At 41.3% G+C, this 27,299-nt stretch overlaps 3 protein-coding genes across 5 annotated transcripts in view; all 3 read right to left on the bottom strand.

The window, feature by feature from the left end:
- Window positions 1-13,743, bottom strand: part of LOC145454630 (fibroblast growth factor receptor-like 1) — a 31,789-nt gene extending 18,046 nt beyond the window's left edge. For both annotated transcript variants that reach the window (XM_080332619.1, XM_080332620.1), the window contains exons 1-4: window positions 13,381-13,743; window positions 13,229-13,317; window positions 7,613-7,732; window positions 6,600-6,755 (exon numbers count right to left, since the gene is read on the bottom strand). In XM_080332619.1, the coding sequence (XP_080188745.1) occupies window positions 6,600-6,755; window positions 7,613-7,732; window positions 13,229-13,317; window positions 13,381-13,658 (643 nt within the window). In that variant the 5' untranslated portion in view covers window positions 13,659-13,743. The remainder of the gene's footprint in view (window positions 1-6,599; window positions 6,756-7,612; window positions 7,733-13,228; window positions 13,318-13,380) is intronic.
- A 2,241-nt stretch (window positions 13,744-15,984) lies between these two features.
- LOC145454631 (uncharacterized) lies at window positions 15,985-21,141 on the bottom strand. Its single transcript, XM_080332621.1, has 6 exons — window positions 21,000-21,141; window positions 20,837-20,921; window positions 18,571-19,332; window positions 17,963-18,166; window positions 17,622-17,878; window positions 15,985-16,422 (listed from the first exon to the last, which is right to left on the bottom strand). The coding sequence occupies exons 1-6, from the start codon at window positions 21,115-21,117 to the stop codon at window positions 16,130-16,132; spliced, it is 1,719 nt and encodes a 572-aa protein (XP_080188747.1). The 5' UTR covers window positions 21,118-21,141; the 3' UTR covers window positions 15,985-16,129.
- Window positions 21,142-23,390: 2,249 nt separating this feature from the next.
- LOC145453769 (cyclin-J-like) lies at window positions 23,391-27,037 on the bottom strand. Of its 2 annotated transcripts, none has more exons than XM_080331761.1 (7): window positions 26,795-27,037; window positions 26,486-26,711; window positions 26,343-26,416; window positions 26,167-26,265; window positions 25,675-25,789; window positions 24,662-24,821; window positions 23,391-24,118 (listed from the first exon to the last, which is right to left on the bottom strand). In XM_080331761.1, the coding sequence occupies exons 1-7, from the start codon at window positions 26,864-26,866 to the stop codon at window positions 23,899-23,901; spliced, it is 966 nt and encodes a 321-aa protein (XP_080187887.1). In that variant the 5' UTR covers window positions 26,867-27,037; the 3' UTR covers window positions 23,391-23,898. The 2 variants fall into 2 exon arrangements, with proteins under 2 accessions (XP_080187887.1, XP_080187888.1); XM_080331762.1 differs by having other exon boundaries at window positions 26,486-26,696; window positions 26,795-27,027.
- Window positions 27,038-27,299: the final 262 nt, after the last annotated feature.

Below are 27,299 nucleotides of genomic sequence, written 5' to 3'. Positions count from 1 at the left end.
GTTAGTCAGGTGGTTACTTCGCCTTTATGATATAATCCCCTCAATTAATTATTGGATTGCTTCCATAGAGCGTGACAGCAAACTATTATTAATCGTAGTTAATACTGTATTTCGTAAACTACAGTAACAACGAGTGTACTGGTTACTAGAGTATAGAAATACCTTTCATTTTGTTAGTCATGAAACCTCGTACATTTCGATGACAGCGCTTTGCATATTAATGAAATGCATTTCAATTACAATGATGCAAGAATGAAAATCGACTCAAATTTTCACTCGCGTCTGCATCTCGTAAGTTAGCACCTAAGCGTATGAGTTCATCACGTATGGAAACCCAACACGACTGTTTTACATCACCCTTGTCCGTTTGCGGACCAGCTTCATTACAACAAGTATTATGACAGTCAAGTTCGAAGAAAAGCCCAAAAAAGTCCGGGAAAAATATCACTGACAATTAAAGATGCCGTGACTGTTTCAATATGACGTCACAAATTCAACGATTCCGCAATCAGGTCCCTCCCGAAGGCGCGATTGGATACCTCGTAGAATTTCCCTGGCGACGAGGAGTGATCTTTAAATTGCAGTGCTCTGTATCACACGCATAACGACCTATAGCTCATGTCAGTTAGTTCAAGATAAGTCTCCGATACGCGACGCGTTGATGTAACGGACCCGTTGTTTACGAAGTTTTGCGAAGTTTGATAGCGATCAAGTCAAGCTAAGGTATCAAATGTTAGCCGACCCTTGATCGATTATTGTTTCATGTCCGGGAAGTTAGATGCGTATCTATGAATAATATGATCTGGAGCGAATATTTCGCTTGTATAAGTCAAGGTCTGTGTATAAGCGAGGCGTTTTCGTGTCTCGGACAAGATATACTTCCGAGTTTATACGCCCGCGAAATGCAAAATACCGCTGCAGAGCCGGCATCCAAATACCATTGATAGCCTCGGATGCACCACACGCCTGTTTCGGAATATAAGTCATTTGAATGGAATGATGACTGGGACGTAACTTGCAGCGTTTTTATTTCGGTTGTTGATCTGGTTTGTATAAATGCGGTTAATGAAGAACCATTACTATGCGCATGCGCATGAAAAGGAATTTTCACATCCACACACAAATCAGATTTAGAGATGTCACAATGTAATTTCCCGGGAATGCTGTTTTCATTAAGAAACACTTATAGTTCCAAAGTCATATAAAACACCGAAAGAGTCATTATGCATTCCAACGAATAAGAGTCAATGTATGGATCTTTTGGTCTAGTCGGAAAAACATTCAGCAATACACGAATTATTTTACACGTAAACTGGGATTTGATATCATTTCACGAAAGACGATAGCACACTACATTCACGTAAACACCGGCGTCCTTTACAGGGTCAACATCAGCGCGATAAAAGATGTAATCTGCCACAAGGATATCCTTACACTACATCGTTTTACGAGCTTTCGAAGACAAAGACACGTGCCAAATACTGCCACCCACTGCCGGGACAAATTACTCCACATATATCTGTCAAAATGGCGATGAATGTTAGGATAAAGCGTAATAAGGCTGGCATTGCAAAGTTAATAGTAGCAAAAATAGCCTTAGGCGTGTTAAGCGATTTGTTGCATCCGTATTACAAAGCTGCGACAATAACGGAGACGCTGTGAAGGGTCAACTTTGAAATAAGGGCGATTCACTGCGGGTCCAACTAGTTGGGCTACTTTCCCGAAGCGTATATTCGACATGTATGCCGCATTTTCAACGAATCCTATCGTATGATTGGCATCACATGTTGTTATTGTGCGAACTAGTCATACATTAAAATCGTGCGGTATGTCATTGTATATTTTGGCAGACTTGCACCCTGCAATTTACCCACAAACCCCGTTGACTCACAGGGTCGCGTCGCTTCGCCGAATGTACCGCGCATTGTAATATGACCATAACACAGAAGTTCCGAAGATCCGAACACACTGCTGATCGTTATAGACTTGTGGGGGAGAATCCAATGCATTTTGCTCTCGGGCAAGGCGAAACAATGTTACAAAATGTCTTGGTATGTTTATTTCAGCTTGTAGTACAAGTGTAAACTTAATACAATTCTCATTGAATTGCCGTAAAACAGCGCTACATTTTGAACATACAAATGCCTCACCTATACGAAACCGGTTAACGTACGGAATATGGCTTGTGAATGAATATTGTATAACATAGGAATTTTGTGCAAGGGGTCTAACAGTTCTGAATCCTCCACGCGTTTCCCGTATTCTGCGGCATTGCTTCGGAATAATGTGTTGATATTCGCGCAGCTGACGAGAGCGAGGTGTGGCGATATCGAAAGACGGATTAAGACTTAGATCGATTGGGTACATTACGGGAACAAAATATTTAACGAAGTGAACGTTTCGCTTGATATATTTGCTAGCGACCCATCAAACCCTCGTTATCGTTTTTCACGCATCGGGTAACGCCGGTATGCGACAACTACGTAACGCAACTTATCAAAGACATTACTGGACGGCTCAGCCAGGCGCAAGTGTAACATCATAAAACTAATGAAGCCTCGATCTTAACAGCACGGTCAATTGAATTGATAGTTAGGCGATCATTCGCGCACGAGACGAAAGCATTCATTGTGGCCTCTAATCAACCGTAACCCTTTCAAAGACACGATTTATTAAAACGCAATTAATCACCGACTGGACTATTCTTTCGGACTGTTTTATCCAATCGATATCTAAACGGTCGCTTTTTATCTGCACAAGTGCACGCGCGGTCGGCTGTGGAAGACTAATTGTTCTCCGAAAGGAAGCGATGCTCTTGTATCTGTATATGAAACACTGATAACGTAGGGTCGGGGTGGATTAAAAGAGATGGGAAGTCGATTTTCGCAACTACGCGGGTTAAATTTCAAACCATTCCGTATCCTTAAATCCGTATTCTTGGCACAGACGGAAGGTGGGCAAACACGCGGGTGCGGGATTATCCTGATGGGAAAAGCTCCGCACCATACACCCCGGGTCGTTTGCGAGTCAACAGGTGGGTACACAGAAACGCAATAAGCAGATAACGTTTGCACTATCAAAACGACACGCTAAAAGTAGGATAAATATTTCATTTGCATAATAATGAAATATAAGTAGGCTAGTATAAAGCAAAATTTCAAATCACAATGCACAGATTGCACACACGTTTGAAAAGAAATGAGCCATTTTCCAAAAATAAGCAATAAAAGCGAGCATAATAGCGTTCGTGTTTTTGCAACTTCACTGCAGCGTTCGCAATAGAAAAGCTCGGATACTTCACGAGAAGATTTTCGCTCACGAGTGGATAAGTATCGGGAAGTTACACACACAACACAGTCATCAACACAGATGTACACATCCAGGGTATCAATCCATCACGAAGCGCCCTTTATTTTGTTAGTACCAACAAGGCATGCGACAGCGTATGGGAACACATAGATATGATCCAATTAGACATCTAGTTAAGAAAAACACGTCGGTGAATAACTCATGAGAAACGGACATGCGATCCGCGTTTCGAGTAGGCACTTGAGCGGATAGTGACACAGTATGAAAGATGCGGCGCTACTATGAAACTTTAGCGAGGAATATCCGTGTCGACTGATATCTGATTTGTACAGCGATCGCATGATCGCGACAAGTAAGAAGCTTTAACTGCGGAGCATTATCTCTGTTTACAAGTCTTGCAAAGCAGACTGTATTATGTATTCTATGTATCAGCGGAGCTACCGGAATTCTATTTCGCAGCCGAGTACTGGATGCTTCAACGAAGTTATAGAAACGCCAGGCGTCATGAATTCCAATTTTCGTCACACCATTCTCGACCCACATACCAGCACACCGCGGGATCTTGTTTTCCAGTGTTGCCAGCAAGCCTGAAGGGCCACTCGTCAACACTTTCAAGAGACACTCACCAATAAACTCAATAAAACACCGTGCAGCGCGGGCAGGACTTGACGTTACGTGAATGGTTATCGAGAAGAACTAATAAGATAACCTCCCGTAATTTACAAGTGTCCACTCCAAATTGAAAAGGGCATGGGAAAAAGCATCTTAAAATCTGGCAGCACCGTTAACAAGTATACAGACAGCAAGAAAATACAATTCTCTATAATTTTCAGATTACAGCCCTTGTGCCGTCACTAATAGTATGACGTCATATAGTTACGTAGCGCGTAACATCTCTTGCATTTCGTTCATATTCCTCCGGATTGGAATATCGAAATTTGAGTCGGATTATGCGACTATGATAAGGGGCTAGGGGTGCAAATTACTACATATTCGCGTATCGCGTTTCAATTCCGCATTCGATACGACGGCCGTAACAGCGAACAGCGAACGAATAGCGCCATTATCGTTTTCAAACGTGTAGTGTTTCCTTGAAAAGTGCCGTTGTACAATTACGGAACTCGGGTCGGGCGATGGATATAGCGGCGAAATGCAATTTGGACAGTAATTCAATACTGAATATCACTGTCACCGAATGATGTCAAGACATATGAAACTCTTCAGGGAGGTCATTATAGACGATACCGGGCTATTACATGCAACGCGAGGACAACGGAGAACGTATGCGTCAACGCACAAACATAAGGTCGGCGGATCGATGAATGTATCCGACAGCGGTATTCTAAATCGATCGACTTTTCAAAAAAAATCACAGAAAAACGTATTTCCAACACGTTTTTCGCAACTTATGCATTGTATTTGCATGCATTGACTTCTTGGTCGTATCGTCCCTTCCCTGTCCATACCGATTATTTGAATGTTTCAAATTTTCCTGGTGAGACGAATTTAATAAATGATCTATCTATCTATCTATGATCTATCTATTCGTTTGTTTATTAATCGAGCGAAACATTGTTGAAAATCCGGGAATTTCTCAGATACATATAGCTGATATACGTAAGACAGCCTACTAAATAATATCAAATGTAAGTTCATATCGGATTTCACGATAACTAGTGTCACCAGAGGCGATCTATCACTAATTACTCCTGCTTTTTCGGAGTATAATCAAGTATATTTCGCGTACTTGTACTACTAACTCAAGATTACTTCCACTTCTACTTAACGGTCTCTTTTTGGCAAAACGGTTTACGTAAGGTATGGGAAGTATAGTTTTGGAATATGCTTGCATCGCTTTATATGTGCGAAATTGTGACAACTGGACAAAAGAGCCCTTGTATTTCGAAAATTGCACGTAATTGTAGTGCCATTGGTTATTTTGCGTTATTCGCGAAGATGCATCCGAAAATTTCGGATCAACTGCATATAAAGTATACGAAACAAGTGCTGTCGCTCTGATCAACCACGCCGATTCAACGATACGAGATCCTCATCCTGGTACTGCCAGCTGCAACACTTGTCGGTGATTAATGCAAACGTGACGCCGCGATGACAGTATCGTCCGGACCTTACCCGAAATTGCGCGAGGCTAGATAAGCGTGAGTAAGATCGAGCTTGCCGGCGCACGGCTCATTGAATGCACCTTTTCGTTATGTCACTGTGAACTCAAGGGGCGCAGGAAAAGGAAAGCTACTTCATGGATCAACGGAGCCGAGTTATCGCGACGGGGACTTCGGTCGCGAGCTAATTAGCGGGACATATAAAATTACCGTCATCAATAAAACGTCGTTTCACCACAAGATCTCGGGTCCTGTGTGAGTGCGACCACCGTATCGATATGGGTTCCCAAAGTCATGCAAGGTGTAGGGTATTGATTATCAGCAACTGGTATAGACAGCGCAGTGAGGCGTTTCGAATTTAGTCAATTTTAATAATCCGCCCAACAAAAAGTAATCCAGCTTTCAATACAATATTCATTGTATAATAATATTTATTACCTCGAAGACTTTTCGGGTGCCTCTTTTCAAGAGTTAACGGCACACTAAAAAGTAATCCGTATGTGTCTTACGGCAGTGTTTCTTAGCTCGTCAAATTTCGAATCAAATGTTGCGGACCGGTGAACTGCCTGACATCAAAATCAATCCATAATGTAATTACAACAAACTGGACTCCAAACAAAGAATTTGAACTCCAATTTATGAGAAATTTCCCGCTGTCTTTTTGATATTACAAACGTTATACGCGGTCGAGCGAGTCCTGTTAAAATCGCCAACTCAACAACTCGATTTTGACTGATAGGTTTCTTTTCAAACAAATTTCACTTAGCTATTTGGTATATTTTATTATACTGTGAAATGTCTCTCGGAGCCTATGTGTCTCTCTGAATTAGACTGGTTTTCTTAATTTTCACATATAATTACTGGCCTTAACCGACTTGCAGGCCACTTTTTAACATTTGCTACAATGCTTGCAGCATCTAAAACAGTTTAACATTTGGTGTTTTATGTCTCTAATTAACAGGCAATCTCTGACATTTTGCAATGTAGAATAAAATATGTATACATTTGACGGACCGGCGGTTGAGAACCACTATATTACGGCACACACGTAAATTGGTACTACAGAATACAGACGCGAGAATCTCGGCATATTTGATATATTTTCGGAAATCATTTGCGATACAAAAATCCCAGCAAATTTTCAATGCGCATATTGCGCATGCTACTCACCGTTCACCACGAGTTTGATTTCTTGCTCGACGTGTCCGTAAATGTTGTTCGCTACACAAGTGTAGGTCCCGGCGTCTTCAGGCCCTACGTTTTTTATTCGCAAATGATCGTCTGACGTTTTTCGGATACGCGGATTGGCGATTGGAATCGCAACTCCTGTGACAACGCAGCAAATGTTAAGTATGAGCAGGGTTATGCGGGGAAGATGTGTATATCGGCAGGGATCTAATGGCCAACAGCGCTCGCTCGCTCGCTCGCTCTTGGACGACCGATTGTAGGACATTGTGACGTAACATAACCTCGTTACACTATCCAGACAGCGAAGCTCAACAACGTCAAGTGCTTGATAACGTAAGGCTGCAATCGCGTTGAAGTTCACGTTATGACCTTTGGAGACTGTTGACATAGTTTGGGGTTGTGACTATTAAAGAGCTTTCACCGATGCCATTGGAGTTTAATTTTCTCAAAAATCGCCATACGTCATCGCCCGACACCTAGATACCGTGGCTTTTACAGTAGGTGGTCCTTCCAAATCGACTCTGACGGGGTGCTGAAGATTCCAAGGTCAAGTATTCGAGACGCGGAGAGCAAATTTTCGACGAGCCCAACTATTTGGGGCATTCCAAACTATTTCTTTGATCGGCGACTAAGGAGACTTGTACAAATGTACACCTCCATAAATAGTGCTACGCAGCAAGGCTAGAATCCTTCAAACGTGCGGAATACGCATGTACGAACGCGTGCCGGGTGAGTAAATAAACATCAAACGGCGTGCCCGAAGCGGGAAATAGATCAAAGAAAAGGCCGAGTCCAAAGCACTCCAAATGAAATCACGGGGTACTCGTAATCTCTTCGGTACTAACAAGAAAATGACCGGCGCGTAATTCCCAGCTAGACGCATCTCCAACGCTTATTGCGAGCACTGATAATCGTGCAGTACACGGAATATAGACAGTGTATTGTCAAATAATTCGATATCTGGGATTGCGTGGAGATCATATTTGAATTATTACCGTTATATTTCCAATTGATCAGCAGCGGGTCGGCGCTTTCGGCACCACATTTCATGAGAAGACGCGGTTGACCCACTGTTGCCGTAATTCTCACCCGAGGCCTTTCGACAATAGGCGACGCTGAAATATAAATTGATATTTTTGGACAAAGCCAATATACTGTAACATCTCAATAAATCCGAGGCATCATCCAAGTAGAAATATTTTAGCAGTCAAGGATAGAAGTCTCAAAAGGCCAATTCGGCCAATTTGGTCAATTCGCAAATCTCGATGGCACGCGCCTGACATAGAATTCCCCAAAATTACCGGCGAGTGCCGAAAATTTGCGAATTCAAATTATAGCGAAAAGTCGCTCTCGGCGATGCGGTCATTTTACGAACGGTCGTAAAGATGGATTCATCCCGAAAACAAACACAAATATTTTGTCATTCTCCAAAAGAAATTCCACGCCGCTTCGTTCCCCTCGCTAAAATGGCATCATTTAAAAAGCTAAACCAGTTTACAGTACACGGGATTTAGAGTAATTAAAAGGTTAATTCTAGTCCCGAAAGTCAAAAAGACATAGCGCGATTAGCCGCGACCTCTTATCGCGTCATGGAAGGCATAGCAATAAATGAATCATTCTAAATTCGATTACCGTTAAATGGAAACACACGATAAACTACATGAGTGAATAGAGATTTATATTGTGATATGAAAACGGGTTGAATAAAGTTTGCAGTACTACGTTAGTAGAGATTGAACACCAACAGTCTACGTTCGCGGGTCGATTACATTGATTTATAAATTGCGATTTGAAACTTCGCCAAGACCCCCTGGCATTGTGATGTCATATGCGCGTATCAGGCCAAAATAGGGCAGATCTTTCGCGATACAGTGATCAGTTGCTATTGCAAGTGAATGATGATAAGAAAACACGAAACATCCTCTAAGGTTAAACCAGATACTGTTGTGTGCGTACCAAATAAGAAATCTGGGTCAACGATCCGTGTTTAGTTTCCCGAAACTTTCCTTAAGTGTAGAACCTGCACAACGCCGGGAGATATACTAACGATGTGTACAGAAAACGAGGCATTTTCGATCATATCTTTCGTGACTCAAAATTATATGATTCGACGACCGTTGTTAAAAGACCGACTTGCAAACAACATTTTCTCGTTGTTCCAAGACACGATATTTGGTGACATAGTCGTATACCGATAAAATATATTTGAACAGGAAATGAGCGTGTGTAAGTGTCACGAGGATTTGAGCGAGATTCGCTTCGAGACGGTGGTGTGCAGCTGCACCAACCAGACGGGATTAACCTTCGAGATGACGTGTCGCGGTGCAGATTTCTTGCGACAGGGCCAGCACCACCCGATGATCAGATCGTAATAATGCAATATGTCAATCATTTTGTAGACATGTCCCTTGCAATCATATCGCACGGACTACAAAGGAGTTGGAAAACCATGCGTAGGTAACATTCGACATGAGAGAACGAAGGTGGTCCCGCGAGATTTGTGTGATATTATGTAGCAGCCGTTAAAACATTTCTGCAGTCATGATTATTAACCAGGATGTGTATTATATACATAGATTATTCAAGCCAGTGCATGACTTTACGCCTCGTTAGCACTTTGAAATTACATCCAGAATGTTTACAATTCATCGCATTCTACGTCAAACATGAAACAACGTTTTTACTCGTTGACTCAGGATGAATTTTGTAGCATTCAAACATTTTAAATATGTAATATATCAGTAAATCATTTGGTCCTCAAAACGCCCGGCTTATACCTTTGAACTGTTAAGATTCTATCGACGGCTGGCTGCAAACGCTAGTATTCGTCACGGCGGGCGATTAATGCAATGCCATTCATGCATCTCAGTGAGATCAAAGCTACATGTTACTTTGATCTACAAAAGATTATCTTCATCAATTGAATAATGCTTGTAAAATAGGCCTGCGTAAGCTGCCACGCCGAGTTATTGATGTTCTGGACAGTTGTGATCGTAGTGCATGCCAGATCAATTTATCAATGCAATTCATGTTGAAAACTCTTAAACAGAAAGAACATAATACGAAAATTGTACTTCAAAACGACTATATTCCGCCCATCAGGTACGCACTTTGTATCAATTCAACATCTGAAGCTCTATGAATCGGATTATCAGAAATAATAAATCACACAATAATACAGAGACACAATCCGCCGAAACCCAGGATGTATTACCTCGACTATAATTGCCGCATTCGCATAAAGTCTTCAGTAAATATCGCCTTCAAATTAGTTGGTGACCTTAATCTCATTATCTAAACATTTCATAATGAAATAATCTTTTGGAGAGGTCAAAACGCGTGGAGTTAATTAACTTGATCACGTGTGGGGGTACATTTGATACAGGACAATAGTGTCAAGAAGTGTACCGGGACGGAGTTAATGCGCGGAGCTGAAATCTATATTTCTCAACGGCGAACGTGACGTTTGTCACAAGCACTTCAATCAAACATTACAAGGTACATTGAGTGATTTTCGGAAAACGCTACGACTTATCATCGGGCGCACAACGCATTGCAAACAAGGAGCGATAGCTTTAGTTAATTATTACACAAGAAGTTATTAAATCTGGTATCGTGATGATATTAATCACATATATCATTTCCTTTGGGAAATAAGAAACTGTAGTGGTATATCGTTGGTGTTATATTTGAATCGAGAGTCTCGAGTCGGACGAACTGGGTGCCTTTATTTTGTACATGCAAGCTAATGAAAAGCTAATGCAGCTAATTAAGCTAAGGAAAAGCTAATTAAGCTAATGAAAGGCTAATTAAGCTAATGAAAAGCTAAGTAAGCTAATGAAAAGCTAATTAAGCTAATGAAAAAGTAAGCTAATGAAAAGTAAGCTAATGAAAAGCTAATGAAGCTAATTAAGCTAATGAAAAGCTAAGTAAGCTAATGAAAAGCTAATGAAAAGCTAAGTAAGCTAATGAAAAAGTAAGCTAATGAAAAGCTAATTACGCTGATGAAAAAGTAAGCTAATGAAAAGTAAGCTAATGAAAAGCTAATTAAGCTAATGAAAAGCTAATGAAACCAGCGAATGTAAAAATGAAGCCAATGAAGCAAGGAAGTAAGTCCAGGTTAGTATTTTGCTCATATGATTCTGGATGTATCAAATCCGAAATTTTAAATCCAAGTTTAGAATCTGGATATTCGATTCTCAATAGGGATTTTTGAATTATGATTGCAATAGTGCCAATTCAGACCTAACTGCACCCTGCAAACCGGAAGATTTGACGGCACCGACAGGTTTGTTTTGAGGTGTTCATGGTGTGTCTCGACTAATATGGTCATGGTCATGGTCATTTACACCAGGCAATTTTCTACATTTCTATTCCGTAGCGGCCGACTTGTACAACGGCTCGCATTCTTGGCTTTTATAAGACACCGCTTACACGGATGAAATGGCACCTAGGTAGGAATTCTGGAGTCGACCTCGGTCGGACTCGAACCCACAACCCATTGGTGTTGCAGCTGTGGATTATACCACTACGTTATCTCGGCACTACATACAGCCGTGATCTCTGACGAAGTTTTTCTGCCTACTCGGTGCTAAAGTGCCAGCACGTCTAACATGATAATGTGGCCGGTTATGTTTGCAAACTGAATTTGATAGCGTGAACGAACATGAACATCAACGACATTTCAAAGGGAGTTCATTTCTTGATGGTAATTAGTTAGGAAGGCAAGGAGGATTTGAAAACAGCATTGTCACACAAGCTCCAGCATGCCTGCTATCAATCAACGCATCATACAAAACTGGATTAACCCGTTTGGGCACGCGATATGTCTGGTAAACCGAATTCGCGTGGATATTGGTTGCGGGCTTGACAGTAATTTTTATTTTACAAATAAACTTCACATCATGATCGACAGATTATAATTTAGATTATTGATCGTTTTCTTTAGAACTGAATCATTCTGCGCATAATTTCAAAATTGGGAAGACTTCTTTTTCGTTACCTTTGCGAAACCTAAATGACGTACTAGTGAGACATCGGCACCATTGTCATCCTGAGCAATGAGTAAACTAACGTTTAAAACGTCCGGATATGTACTACTTTGTAATTGCATATATTTGCTGCGCTGAATTGGGATATTCACGTATCATTTCTGCTTTATAATATTTCACAGGGAGGGCAAGGTATAGCCTATCGACTAGCGAGTCGTAACGCATTGACGCTCGTGATCTTTTATTATAATATCCGACAAGAATAATGCTTAGCGCGGAATATACTTGACTAGTTCCGCTTTAGTTCGCTTGAATATATTCACAGCTCCGCAGCTGCAAAACGAATTGGTTGGGAGTTCGAATCAGGCCCAAGTCGGTTCCAGTATTCCTACCCAAGTGTTTCTGGTTTATGTAGGGTGTGGGCTTGTACTGCTCGTACGATCCGCGTAGACGGTGTCTTGCAAAGGCCCCGACCCATACTAGTCGGTGGATCAGGAACCGTAATAACGAATACCAGCCTGGTGTAAAATGACCAATGACCATCCCATAGTAATAGAAACACCATTAATACCAACCTACTACGTTGGTGTGACCACTGATAAGTGTGACTAACTGTCTCTAACATTAATTTTGTAATGTAATTTTGTAATTTAATGTAGGGTCAATATATTTTGTAAAGAGAAAGCTACGTTTTCATTGGCACAATGTTCAACCCAAAATCGGCGATGTGTAGTGGTTCCAAATATAATAATTTTCATAGTCATTGGGAACGATAAAGTAGCAACATTTTCATAGTCGAAAATGAGTATATCACAAGTATTTTCAATAATATCGCGAGATAGTACTCGCAGCATAGTTTATTTATAAACGAGGCTGGCATTGATGTCGGTTAATAATTATTATTTCAAAGATACCAATTCAGCGTCAATCAACAAACGCACACATTTCGCAATTGCAATCAGCGAAGTTTTTCGATGCGTGGTGTTCAATTAGCTTCCTTGTTACATTAGCTTCATTAGTTTTTCATTGCCTTGTTTCATTGGGTTTTCATTAGCTTTTGATTAGCTTACTTCTCATTACCTTAATTAGCTTTTCATTAGCTTACTTAGCTTTTCATTAGCTTTTCATTAGATTACTTAGCTTTTCATTAGCTTTTCATTAGCTTACTTAGCTTTTCATTAGCTTAATTAGCTTCATTAGCTTTTCATTAGCTTACTTTTCATTAGCTTACTTTTTCATTAGCTTAATTAGCTTTTCATTAGCTTACTTAGCTTTTCATTAGCTTAATTAGCTTCATTAGCTTTTCATTAGCTTACTTTTCATTAGCTTACTTTTTCATTAGCTTGATTAGCTTTTCATTAGCTTTTCATTAGCTTACTTAGCTTTTCATTAGCTTAATTAGCTTTTCATTAGCTTTTCATTAGCTTACTTAGCTTTTCATTAGCTTACTTAGCCTTTCATTAGCTTAATTAGCTTTTCCTTAGCTTAATTAGCTGCATTAGCTTTTCATTAGCTTGCATGTGCAAAATAAAGGCACCCGACGAACTGCATGCGTATGTCGACCAGTGTTCATTATACTCAAAAGCATTGAAATATTTATAAGTCGTAGCAATTACTTACTGCCTTGAGGTGGACTTTTCGCATCACAGATTAGAAGTAGACACCAGGATAACAGTGCGCGGAGAAGCATTCGATCTATTTTCCGTCGCCTGAACATTTCAACACAGCCGTGGTAAACATTAGCGGCGCTGCGTTACGTAAACCTGAGTTACCTGTATTTTCTTGGTAAAACCGCAAAGTTGGATCTGGCCTTATTATCAACAAGGATATCACCGTCTTTACAAGCGTCACAATTCCGACAATAGGCTTTTTGTTCCGAAATATCACGTTCATCATCACTCGTTGTCGATTTACGACTATCACGAGGAAGTTTACGCCGGCTTCTTCTGCGATTTTCGTAAGTGAGGGTCCATATTGTATCTCCACAAGATTTCAACAGTACGGAGTGTCGGCCAATGCTAAAATCCATTATGGTCGCGCCAATAGACATCCAGGTTCAACTCACACACCACATTTGTAAGTTTAAGCGCCTCGGTGCTTGAAAATAATTTAAATGCTATACAAAATTCAATCTCTCTGCGATACATGTGTGAAGTTGATTTTACCAGCTTTCTCAAGTTGCAGAACGACAAATAAAGCACCTCGTCTCAACTCTGATCCTCATATATCAAACCCGACACAATAAAATGAACTGTAGAATCATATTCTTGATTTTGAGTAGTAGTAATTACAGAGGTGCAACGACGAAACACGTAATAACAGGGTGCGTTTTAAAGCAGCAGCGTTTTTGTCAGACGGTATACTCGGTACATTCTCAGCAAATATCTGACATACCTCAGTCCAAAATATTCCTATGCAAGGTTTTGCTTAATACCCTGAATGATGAATACCTGAGTGTACTTGTAGCCACCTGATCAACGGTCGAAGGTATCGCGATGCGGCATAAACGCCTCCCGTAGTCTGACTAAACTGGAACGGTACTCTCGCAGGATATCTCTCGGCGATAGAGTTTTCTGGGTATCGTATTTCGCTCGGCTGGCGCCGTTCAGCGAGTGACTGGGACACAACTTACATGTATATTTAGGTGTTCTTTTACTTATCCAAATACTTTAAGATATTGTGTGACCGTCTTCCTCGACGACATAGATAGCTGTTTTGATATGGTTAGTATCGGCTACAGATGAGCACCGATTTTGCCCTAATTGTGTAAATTTTGCGCTGTTCTAAAATATACAAGCTGTGAATGCTGCTCCAACCTACGTAGGAGTATTCACAAATCTGGTAATATTCCCACCTCCGAGAACGTAACGCGATCGGAATAGTGGTAATATCTCATGAGGAATAAATAACATTTCGACTGCTAGAGTAGGCTACTTCATTTTTTTTCTGGAATCTTCGACAAATTTACCGCGCAGTATGCACATTGCACATGCAATTGAAAACAGTACACACACTGTCATTTTACTTATGCGTTTCAAATACAAGCTTTGATGACATGACGAGACCAGTTCGAGACGAACGGAATGCGACGTGCTCCATAGCGCCACCGAGCGCGTCAACATATTGGGGATGGGAAATTATTGTGAAAGGGCTTGCAAAACAATATCCCGATTTTCAAACTGTAAGATGTATCAGTGTATCACATACGTAGATGCGGTAAAGTAGAATATGGTTGGTTTGGGGATAAGTTTTCATCACGTTTATGAGTGAAATTGTGACAGCGACTGCGTGAAATAAGTCCCGAATTGCAGGACCTGTTTAATTTTCGAAAATTGCGCATATTCGATTGCATATTAGTAGGACGATTGGTTTTTAACCAAAAAACACAGAAGATTTTGCTCTAAAAAGTGAAAATTTTGATATTAAAAAAATTAATTTTGACAAAATTTTGCCCTAAAGTATTTAAATTAGCATCGTCGGATATAAAGTTAGAATTGTAGTTGTTTTCTACATCTCTGGTTGGAACTGTCTGTCTTTACGAAGTAGCTTGGCAAGAATAGAGAAAAATGTTCAATAGCAGCAGTTGTTTGCTTGCAGCCTTAAAGTTCAGTGTATGCTGCTGAAGTGGTAGTAACATACTTGTTGCTTCATACCGACAATGTTGCCAAGAATGCCAACGTTGCCCTTTTCAGACCTCAACCCATGGTCACTGGCCAATGGCCATGCTCAACCCAAATCTGAGTTTTGTTAACATCTCGCGTATCACCCATACGTTGAGAACCACCGTACTACAGGAGCATATGTCCACCACGTAGTCAAGTTTCAGATCTAGATTTGAGATATCGAGGTGAGCTTGTAAAAACTTCGGACTTAATAAAAATTTCACCTGTTTTACGTGCGTTGATCATCACGCCATGCCAATTTTTTTGATTCATTCGATGGGCTGTGATATAATTCACAGTGAGTAGACAATGGGCGACCAAGAGTAAGTATTCTACAAGGCGTAAAATGTCAAATGATAACTGCAACCTTTACAAAACCAATGAAATGCAGTGGGTAAAATCTCAATTTTGACAGCTTTTGTCCTTTTTTAATAAGTCAAAAAATCGCTCTACGTATTTGTCACCTTGCGTTAATCGTGAAGATGCACCCTTCAATTGCGGAGTTACCGTTATTCGATTGGCTTTATAAGTTATGCGATATCTCAACCAAATCTACTTTTTGAAATTACTTACTTGAGTACTTCTCAATTCTTCGTATTTTACTTCCATTTGTAGTAACTTTGACATGTCTTGGAAATCGCCACTGCTATTTGCAATCGAGTAGACATTTGCGGTGAAACTTTTATTTCCACTCGTGTAATAATGTGACCCACGGATATTCACATGCTTTCTTTTTTTACACGGTTACATACTGGAAAGCACTTATTGGAATGGACAAGCAAGGCGACACACAGTCCGAGCATAAGTTTCTACAAAATATTGCTATCAGACGGATCAGATTTTATTTCTCCTAAAGCTGCTACATAACTACGCATCTGGAATACTGCGGCACAGATTCCAACTGCTGGCCATTTTTCATCATTAGTTTGCGCAGACAGTCGGTTACTGCTCGCGAGAAGTCCATGGCGTCGTGAGCACTCGATCTGCTCGAAACAGAGGTATGCAAAGCGGATCCTGAGTGAAACGAGCGAAACGTTTGGAATAGCAGACTGTGACTGTTGTCTGCTTTCCACAATCCGGTCTTTGATCGCCCAATGTCGTGACAAACATCGAAAAATGTGGTGTCTGGGGTCTTCTTTTCAATGCCAGTATCTGAAAGGGGTAGAGAAGTTGAAACGAGGGTCAAGTGTACCAAGCGCTATGCATTCGTGCCGAAATAGTGCCAGACGAATGTATGAAGACAGCGGTTTTTTCAGACCTCTTTAAAATAATCCGATCAAGATTTTGGACCCTAAACTTTTGAATGGCACAATGACCACAATTTTGCAGAATCATACGCTTACATTTGTTGATACTAGCAAAGACGAACTATGTGAGAAATTGCCAAGTAGGAAACAGGAATAACAATGATGAAAAGTTGTAGCGAAATAAGAAAAGCCCATCGATTCATTTCGTAGCGACACACAGCCGTAGTCGATTGTTTAATATTAATGCAAAGTGTATCCAAAGTCCAAATGCTTCCCGTTTCGTCTTTTTTATGGAAGACGGCTGGTATATATATTGCATATCGACAGAAGGTAATTTTATATGAACTATAAAGATAAAGGCACATTGCTGCGGAATAATAATCTTAGGGCTATTAGATAGCACACCTGAATAGACAAGTTTGGTTTGTTTGAAAGCTACTGGATTTTAAGAGGGGTATCACCGTAAATGTCCTGGAACATCAATGAAAACGCGATGTCGCTACAGAATAAAATAAAGCGGCCGATTGTGGCGAGTATAGCGTAGTGGCAGGCAACGTTGCTGCAACATCAATCGCCCGCCAGTTTTAAGCTCGGTCGTGGTCTACTCCAGAATCCCGAAACCTAGGTATTGGAGAATTATCAATAGACTTCTCGTTGTTATCCGATCCGCATGAGTGATGTTTTATAAAAGCCTAGAATGAAAGTGGGCTATTGCTTTAATGCTTGAACCAAACACCAAAAATTTTCCACTAGTTACCCAACGAAGACAGATTTAAGGAGTTAGTAAGACTACCGAGCTGAAATCTACCTTGAATGCTCAGTGGAATTTGAAGGAACTGCTCCGCACTGCTTTGATGTCATATCCGCCTGATTTCAAACACTTTGTAGCCGTATCACCACACAATAATAAACTGAATTCGATAGCCTAAATTTCATTGCGACGGAAAAAATTCGTACGTTTGAATTTTTGTGTTATGGTTCTTTTGAGACTAAGATTTTTCATATGCGGTTTGCGCATGAAGCAGGTCTGCCCGCCCCTGATAAATACTGTGACGCATCGAGTGCGGCTGCGGCGATGAAATACTACTCGGTCATATTACTGACCTGAACTAGTCTCCAGCCTAATCCACTCGTTGGTCAGAGGATTGAGTCTTTTGTCAGTGACAGATTGCATGATCCCAGCGCATTTATCCCCTGCATCGAATTTGGCGGCTACACACGAGACGTGCGGGGGCAGTTTGCCTTTCCGTATGATCTCAAAATCTCCATAATCAAACGTGCTCTTTCTATACCAAATGCCAGGACCGCCTCCCACCACTTCACTGTCAATCGCTATAACCACGTCGTAGCACGGTTTTGCTCTGTGACGAACATATGACATCGATAAAAGGTCGCCTAAAACTTATACGCTTGCAGTACAGCATTAAACAGCAATGTTTACTGACGTTTCAATATTGTTGTCGGCTCTTATCTGCAGCATTCCGCGAGTAATTACGAAAGGATCTCTCGTTTGAAGTAAAGCGCGGTCGCAGGCGATCACGTGGGTCATCAGTTTGAACTTGGCGCTCAGAGAGTGGACGAGGACTGCTAGTAATTGTTCGTCGACTCTGTTGCACACTAGTATTGCCGCACTGCACATTGGCAGTGGTCTGAAATTTCGTTCAGAATCGATTGTAAATCTATTGAGCTCGGCTACTCTGGCTATATTTATAAGGTGTGTTCCGTTTCCCTTGATTGTAATATATAATTTTGCGATTAAAATCTCAACAAATGAAATTATTATTCTATTGTCGGTAATAACCGCAGTAACCATTTTTGATGATCAGCACTTGATTACAACAGACAAGAATCTCTGGTAATGTGTCGTCACAAAGTCCGTGGATCACCTAATTTTTACATTTTAAAGAATTTAATTAACAGAATTGAATTGGATGGATCTGGTGCGAAAGGGCTATATGGACGTTGGATAGCCACCAGGCGTGCAGCTGAGCTGCAGGTTGTGAATGATAATCGAACTTTATCCCTGCAAGGTAAAGGCAAAAAGCTAGCTCACCTTCTATCAAGATCCAGCGACTTGCCGATGAAACGCTTGATCTTTTCGATAACGCAAGCAGCGGATTTTGATCCGATTCCAAGACTAGTTCGATCAAAGTGAACCTTCTTCAGCTGATCTCCTTCGTCCAGCGACAATCCGGGATACAAACCACTGGGATAGTACGTGGAGGGTTTGTTCTCTTCGGCAAACAACGAGTATACAGGTGAAAGCACAAAAGCCCGCAAACCGCTCGGAATCCAGGCGCAGTCTCGGAGGTATGTCAGCAAGCGCAGTTGACTCGCAACCGGTTTTGGCCGGTTACGGTTTATCCGGGTCTGGATAGCGGAAGATTTCAAATTTCCCATCTTAGCTTTCATATCGTTTCGCGCCTTGCTTTGTATAAGTTTGTGAGCAATGCTAGCGCATGTATCAGCTGTCTCAACTGGATTTTCCGACGAAGCGCCGCAACACAGAACCGCATTGGCAGATTGGCCGTGTTCCTGCAATATTATCTGAGACCCACTTGCCTTCGATATGAACCAGTTTTTGATTGAGCGAATGCGCGAATTTTTATTGTGCGGTAACCAGTAACGGTGTAGCTTGATGCTGATTCCGGCGAAAACGATACAGGGGGTTATGTCGTTAGAATGGAGCTCTACGGACTTCGATGTTGATTCCGTGCCGAGGAGATTTCTGACTGCAACTGCCAACTGCGGGTGACTTTGGAGCCGCCCGTAGCTGATGTCATCTCCGTCTGGAAGTAACAGGAAATCAAACGGCCTGCAAGTACAAAATTGTCAGGGTTAATGAACTGTCTCATGGATCTGTTTTGCCATGGCCACGGTCAAGCTTAATAAGATGTGAACTGAGTCCAATGCGAATTTCTTTACAGTGTGGGCATCGCAAATGACGCGCATATTGTATAGTCAATATTCTGTAAATATGTAGGGCATGTTGAAGGTCGTCGTTGCTAACTTGATAATTTGGTCGCTGCTTTTACAATACTGCTGAAGTAATGACATCATGCTACAATATATCTCAATAATACTGTTACTATCGTAAATGTTTAGTGACACCATATGACATATACAAAGGGTGTGCGGCTGTGCACTGTGTAGACTGTAAGCTAGAGATGAAAAGATTTGAGTTGACGTCCAGCGTAATGGGATTATAATTTAGCTCAGGTCGGAATCGGCTTTAGTGGGCTAAGAGAATATGGGAATAAAATCTGCATATATGCTAACTTTGCACCGAAATCCCCTGAAGAGTCAGCTCTATATCTGTGTATTTTATACATATAATCAAACGCGGTCAAAGTATTCAATAAAGCTACTCACGTAGAAGTAGAAGTATCGACGCAAATATCTACTCGAATACGAGTAGAAGTATAGCGCTTTTAAAAGCAACCGATAACTACGTCAAGTATAAGTAGAATTGACTGGCGTTGAATCTGCTCAAGTAAGTCAAATAGTTGCGAAAAGTATTCATAAATGCACTCTAATGGACTAAAGCTTGTAAGTGAGCTGCTGCGTTCGTGTTGCTACATCCAAGGATGTATGAATTTTCCACAGCATAACAATTCCACGTATATATTAATTACAAATATATTTAAGGTATTTTGTCCCGAAAGCTTCAACGGTGGTCTGCCAAAACAAAGTCTAACGCTCAAAATTCAAGGACCACTTTTTCAGTTTGGCACACGCCATACGTTGCTAGATTACGGTAGGCTACCTATTCACTGTGATGAAACTGTCATATGAGTGGCAATAATGCGGTTATAAATGAAACACACTACCCGTCATAAATATATTGATTGATACTTCCGTGAAAACAGATTTGTCACTCGATATCTATTTCGCGAAAGCACGACAAAAATCCTGGACTTCATTTTTGTGAAAATTAAATTTTTGATGATTTTCCGAGTAAACAGCTCTAAATTTATCATTCTTCATCTCTCTCTCCCTCCCTCATTGAAAAGCATAATACTTTTACTTGACGAACAGCAAACATCGAATAACCAAATATTACGAAGTAGAAGTAGCGGAAAATAACTTTTACTTGAGTAAGTTCTACAAGTAGAGGAAACTACTCGAGTAGCCTACCTCTACAAAGTAGAAGTAGACTACTTCGTTACTCTACATGAAATATGACAAAGCCATTGAAGCAAACCCAGGGAGTTGTGTTCCCAAACAAGATTAAACGGCACGGCGATATTCTGATGGGTCTCAGCTCAGCAGGAGTATTTACTCGTGATTTGCCTGGGTCGCAAGCAAAGAAATTTCACCTGGAGCCTCGAGAGTAAAACAGTCGGTCAACGCTGCAATGTGGTTTGACTACAAGGCCATTGCGCAGGGTCACCGGAGACCATCCTGTGTAAAAAAAGCGAGTTGTTTATCAGTTCGATCGAATGCAGGTCCTATTTTGAGTATTACGTATTAATAACATACCTTCAACAGAAGCAATAAGAACCTCAATTCCCAATTGACGTAAATGCGACGCAGTAACAATAACGTCAACATCGCAGCTACCTGATGCTACAGCTATCACCGCAGTGAGTTTTGACATTTACGGGATTAGAAATAAAGAATTATTCCCGATAATAAACAATTGTGACGAAATAGTGGCGTAACAGCAAAATAGTTTCACCATAGTGTCCTATAGTTTCACCACGTGAGATAGCGTTTGTTGTTGACAGACTTGGACAACTAGATAATTCTAGTTGTCTAATTTCACTAAATTAGAGCGAAATGCCAGTTATCTAATTCTAATCTAATTTGTGAAATGCTTCCATGCTCTAATTCTAATTCTAATCTAATTTGTGAAATGTCCGTATTCTCTAATTCTAGTTCTAATCTAATTATTGTTTTCCTGAAAATGGCTCTTTGTCCGAGGCATATTGCACTATTGCAGTGAGTTAAAAAGAATATCCCTCTTGCGCAGGGAAATCCAGTGCCAAGCCGCCAGCGCCTTACTTACACCGTGCAGTCATAGTAGATATTATGAGTCATGACGAATAATAGCCTGCTAGAGCAGCTTGTAGTCTGCGAACAACATTCTAGTTTCTAAAGGTAATTTACGTCAGTACATCGCCATTCTGACTAACATGGGCGATGCCCACGGTTACCATAAAAGAAGTAATATTTTATTAAAGTATAGTAAAAATCGAGCTAAGCTTGGTGTACAGAAGGTAACCATTCTCATGGTTATGGGACTGCACTGTTGTTTTTGTTTATTAAACAAAAATATGTGGCGCTTATCGCCTTTTGCACCACGCACTGTGATTTGTTGTGAACTGCATTTTGCTGTATTCATTTCCCATATACAGTTTCATTGAATTTCCAAGTTTTTGCGAACTAAGTAGCTCTAATTCTAATTCTAATCTAATCTGGAAAAAGCTTAGTGGCTCTAATTCTAATTCTAATCTAATTTGAAAAAAGCTGTGTAGCTCTAATTCTAATTCTAGTCTAATTTGGAAAAAACTTTGTAGCTCTAATTCTAATCTAGTTTGAAAAAAACTGGGGAGCTTTAATTCAAATTCTAATCTAGTTCAGAAAAGCTGAAGATTTTCTAGTTGTCCAAGTCTGGTTGTTGATCAGCCCGTACCAAACTTTGCAGCATTGCAGCTGTAATCGCTGCCCATCGCGCGCTTCTAGACAGATGTACCGAATAATTACCGACATTAATCGCATGCATGTAGCAGTTATGCCGGACCTGACTTGTGGAACAGTAACCCACCGGCCATCCGACAGTCGACGAGCATGTCCACATTGAAGTCGAAATACGAGCAATTTCTACTAAATAAATACTAGTCCGTCCTCAAGATTGCCGGACCACGACCTGACCTATCGATCTCGCCTTCTGTGATATGCCCCCCCAATTTTGTCGCTTGCTTTTTCTATACTATAATCCTTTACTTTACATTCAGTGTGCATGCCTCCACTTTATATCGTCTAGGGCAGTGGTTCTCAACCTTTTGTTTTAGACACGCCCTTTTTTATGATAGTGACAAATTTCGCGCCCCCTTATCGTCATATCACAAAATCCAACCGGGATGCTAGCAACCCCAACAAGTTGTTTGATGGCATGGAGGATTATGACTGTTGATGAGAGAATTCAAAAATATGAAATTCGGTCTGGATCTAGATAGAAACACGCGTGAATTGGAGGTAAATCGCGCAATTTTCAGTTGACCGCTACTTCGAGCCCCCTTCAGATGCTTCCATCCCCCCCCAGGTTGAGAACCCAGGTGAGTGTCTGATTCCCAAGACTACTCCTAGTCATTTCGACACCTTCTTATCTTTTCACTGTATCGCAATTTTTGTGGTGTATTGAACCGATAAAAATTGCTAGTAAACCGAACTAAACACCCAGGCCCAGAAAAGAAATGTTAGCTGAATTACAGTTTCAGTACATCACCTGCTCCGCCTCGAAACATCGTATCATAGCAGCCAGAATAATTAGCGCCAAGCCACAAATATTCATGACAACTACATTTTCGCAAGCAGGCTGCAGCGTAGTCAGCGGCATCAGAACACGGTGATCGTGGTCAGATGTTCAAAATTAGTTGGGATGACGTGTGGCATGGCATTAATATCCCCAAGACCACAAATAGATAGGCTTTCGTATTTTAAATTTCGAGGTCATTCGTACTGGTTTGAGGTCACAATTAGCGATACCCGAAGCTTCGCACACGACTCGCAATCGAATCAGTCCGACACCCCAATCTACGGGATGCCCACTAGCTGCCAACACAGTGATAACACTATGCCGCTCTCAGTCGGATTTCGCCAGGTTACCATCACAAGAGCCCATCAGCTGCCTACAACAACACTTTCAAGTTACAGTCACACGCCCACCATCTATTTAAAAGAGTCAACAAGGCTTACGCAGAAATGTAAGGACACAGTGTTTTAACGAATAATGCTGCCCACATTGAAGCGGACACCGGGCAAGTAAAGCCGAAAACAATTCTCCGACATATTTAAATTATGGCCACCAACAGAGAGATCCCAAGAACACAATGACAGCCAGGAGTTACGTTACAGATAGGGTAGAGAAAGGAAGGATTTGGCATGCGGCAGACACAAGGAACAGTTAAAGGTTCAGTAGCTGATTGCGGCACTTCCGCTCACTTGTTACTTACATGAACGTCGCAAAATCCACAGTGTACTGTAGGTGCCTACGGAACCGAACAAAGGTCAAGACATAACGAATCTCGGCATAAACACAGAAATAGTCGGGTGATTCCGGTCCCAGGTAAAATAAAGTGAATACAATGTTCACAGAATGGTGCAAGTAATTTCCATATGGAAAACAGATAAAAAGATAACGCGCGTTCCTCTCGTTTTACACCCTTTTTGTCAAATATCCGTGGTTAGGGTGCTGCGGTGGTTGGTATCCATATCGTGGTTGGCGCGAGACGATGCCTTCGTCAAATTCGCTTGAAACCGCGGGTGAAGCGATCGGTGTGTTTCCCGTACTGTTCAGAGGAGCTTGATACTGATTACTTGGGAACGCGTTGGATTTCCCCATCTCTTGCGTGGCTTTCCGGTCTTCATCGTGTAATCTGGAAATGTCAATTCAAATGCAACTGTAAAGTTCACACAGAACACGCAAGATTTGCTTGAATCACTGCAGCGTCTGCAGGCATGTCTGACCATATTTTTGCCGCGCTTCACGGTAGTTATGCGTATAGTCCGACATCGAATCTTACTAACAAGTCTCGCCATCAATCACCGTTAAATTAAATGGAACCCATAGCAACTACTATATAAAGCCTATATCGTCGTGATGGAACCATAGTAGCTTATGTCCATTTTACACATTCAAAATAATTGAGGTCATTTTCTTCCGGTCATATCTTGACCATAGGTAACCTTGAAACAAACAAGCATACATAACGTTGGTCACGATATCACAAAAAATGAAGAAAAAAGAACGATATTCTCACAACTTGAAAAATTTACCTTCAAATGTGAAAATTGCACATAAGCTACTTTGATCACACGGCGATGAGAAGTGTTGATGTGCGACACAATTCATATCTTCAGCGTTTGTCAGCAAGGTTGAACACTGCACACCCCTGTCGTAGTAGACTACAGCAAATTACCTCAACATGATCTCGATACAAGGAGATAGATCGGCCCAAGAAAAGTTGGTTTGTTGTCTCAATTCAGCGGTCCACGTCGGCGATATGCTGAGGCATATGCGAGCCGATGCGAAACACGCCGCCGCCACGAGCGACGGTTTGAATCCGAGAAAAGCCGGGTCTGTAAAGTAGAAATGGAGTGAATAATAGACCTATAGCTCATTACGAAGCCAAGTTGCCATGGAAATGGAAAGTTTATGAACAGATTATCGCCTTGTCGGTATATTTCTTGTTTTATTAGGTTACCCGAAGTTAGTAAACAACTTCTGTGTACGACTGTACGAGCAGTAGCAGACTCTCCAAAAAAACATGCAGTCCTGATCAGTGGCCTAATACTTACCTCCGTCGAAGTATGGAGCATACCTATTTTCCAAAGGTTGCATTGCTCAACTCTGTGATTAACTATTATGACGTAGTTGAGTGGGACACGATATCAATCCGCCAACGATTGTTATGGAATAAAATTACAGTAAGCAATCTGATGTTTTCCAAATTATTGACGAAACAGCACTGAGAATGTCCAGAATGTGTTGCTGTGTGCTGGTCTCCAATACCAAACCTCTAATCCCAAGCCACGATGCTGCGACTGTAATGACTTTATACGGTAACACATTATGCGCCCATTTCTGAGACTGTGAAATGACCACTTTGTAAAAGACATAGGCCAATAGAGGAGTCTTTCGGCTTCTCATGTGTTGGGCCGCCACAACGGGTAAGTGCTCATGCTCACTGCTGAGCTGTCCACATCTCGACCGAGTTTTAAGCTGCGTGATCTGCCTGCCAAACCCCTGTCCTATTTATCCGTGCTTGGGAACTGGCACTAGTAGTTTTTCTGGGCGGCCAGTGGGAATAGGGTCCGCGACGTACGGTTTTAGAGTTCAAAACGAACAGACAAACGCACTTCGTCTTCAACTCGTGAAACTGAAGTAAAAAAAGTAAGGGCAGACGCGACAAAAGTACACGTAAATACACACCTTGCAAGGACACCTCCAAAAAATAGTTGACATTCTTCTCAATGTACATGTGTATTTCCTCCCTATTATGGCCCAGCGGTCGTCCGACATGGAGATCACGGGCTGAGAGGGCGACCTATATATATATATCGACTTCAATTTAATAAAAAGGGCAAACGAAACCGCGGGAAACTGAAGAACATCAAGGGCGACCTGGGTACTATTATATCGAGGTGAATGAAAGCAATGCCGAATTCAAAACTATGCAATGGCATTTACTTCGTCGCAAATTGTCTCCCTACTCATTCATGCTCAATTTACCCGTTTGCGCGCACTAGTATAAATTATAGCATAATAACGCACTGCAGCTCCAGAGGGGTCACTGTATGCAATGATGGTGTCTGACTTGTAGCCCGAGAATGAATTTGCGATATAATCTTCCAGATAATCCGGCAATGCATGTGTATTGCGCAATCAAACACTCAACCATTCATATCAGGAAGCTTGCAATACCTGCATATAGAACTCTTTGAAATGCGAGGCCGTGGAGAAACCGATATTCCAATCGAAGGCAGATAACAGTTTCAACTCCATATGCAAGTAATCCGACGCCTTAATGAAACACATAGAAAGATTCGTCAATATTACCCACCATGCTATAGTTGCAAAATTGCAATTTTACGACTCACCTTCAGCTCCCACTGCAGATAGTCCATGAGATGGTTGAATTTAGGTATCCTTTCTTCGCGTTCTTCGAATTTACCTGTTACAAGGCGACAAAGCAATCATTGGTTACCAAACTTGGCTAGTATAACAAAGTGCAGCTACTGACTTGCGACTTGTAAACAACAAATAACTAGGACTTTCAAGTCTTCCATTGACACAGAATACAGATCGGTGAAGTGATCGTAAAGCGTTACAGCTAGGTGTTGAGAATTTGCTGTCAATCTGAACTTCTGGCATGTGAGTGCCATCCAATCCACCAAGTATCGTCTTAGGTACATGAGGTCCGAAACGCCGTGGAGGTTTCTCGTTGCATTTTCCTGCATACAAGCATGCTACTACCAAATTCATAATCATAATCACCGGTGCTATTATTTTCATCCGCCCAAGACACACAAATGTACAATGCAAGCCTTACCCTTTGTTTGAGGCACTCATGGATATCCAAAGCTAGGTCGGAGTCCCACCACTGACTTGTATGAGAACTCATATCCTCTCATTTAACGCTGACTAAACTATCCCAAGTCTGCTGTGACCTAGGATGATACACGTCGATCAATAACTCGCACTTATTACAGATTGGCAGCAACCCACAGCCTCGCACCACCAGACCGCTAAAACGAATACTAGCACAGAGAAGAGACACTGATATAATCAAACGCATTGATTAATGCGCTGCAGCCATTCACACTTCGTTTCGCAATTTCGCAAATAGTTTCAGCAAGCAGCGCGCAGGCCGAGGCCTGTTCCAATGCGAAATTTCCATAACTCCCGCGTGCTATGACATTATTGTCAGCCTGTTACAATAGCAAACCATTCAGATGAAATTTACGATAGTGAATGTTTTCATAATGAATTTAGATTATTCGTCGGATAGCTGCATGCTCGACCTCGTAGTCGCAAGCACGAAGGAAAGATACCAG

This window comes from Botryllus schlosseri, chromosome 13 (assembly GCF_051294905.1).
Source record: "Botryllus schlosseri isolate E-star chromosome 13, Bs_hap1, whole genome shotgun sequence".
NCBI classification, from domain to species: Eukaryota; Metazoa; Chordata; class Ascidiacea; order Stolidobranchia; family Styelidae; genus Botryllus; species Botryllus schlosseri.
Note: the sequence above shows the minus strand (reverse complement) of the source record. Positions and strands in the feature narration are given on the sequence as shown.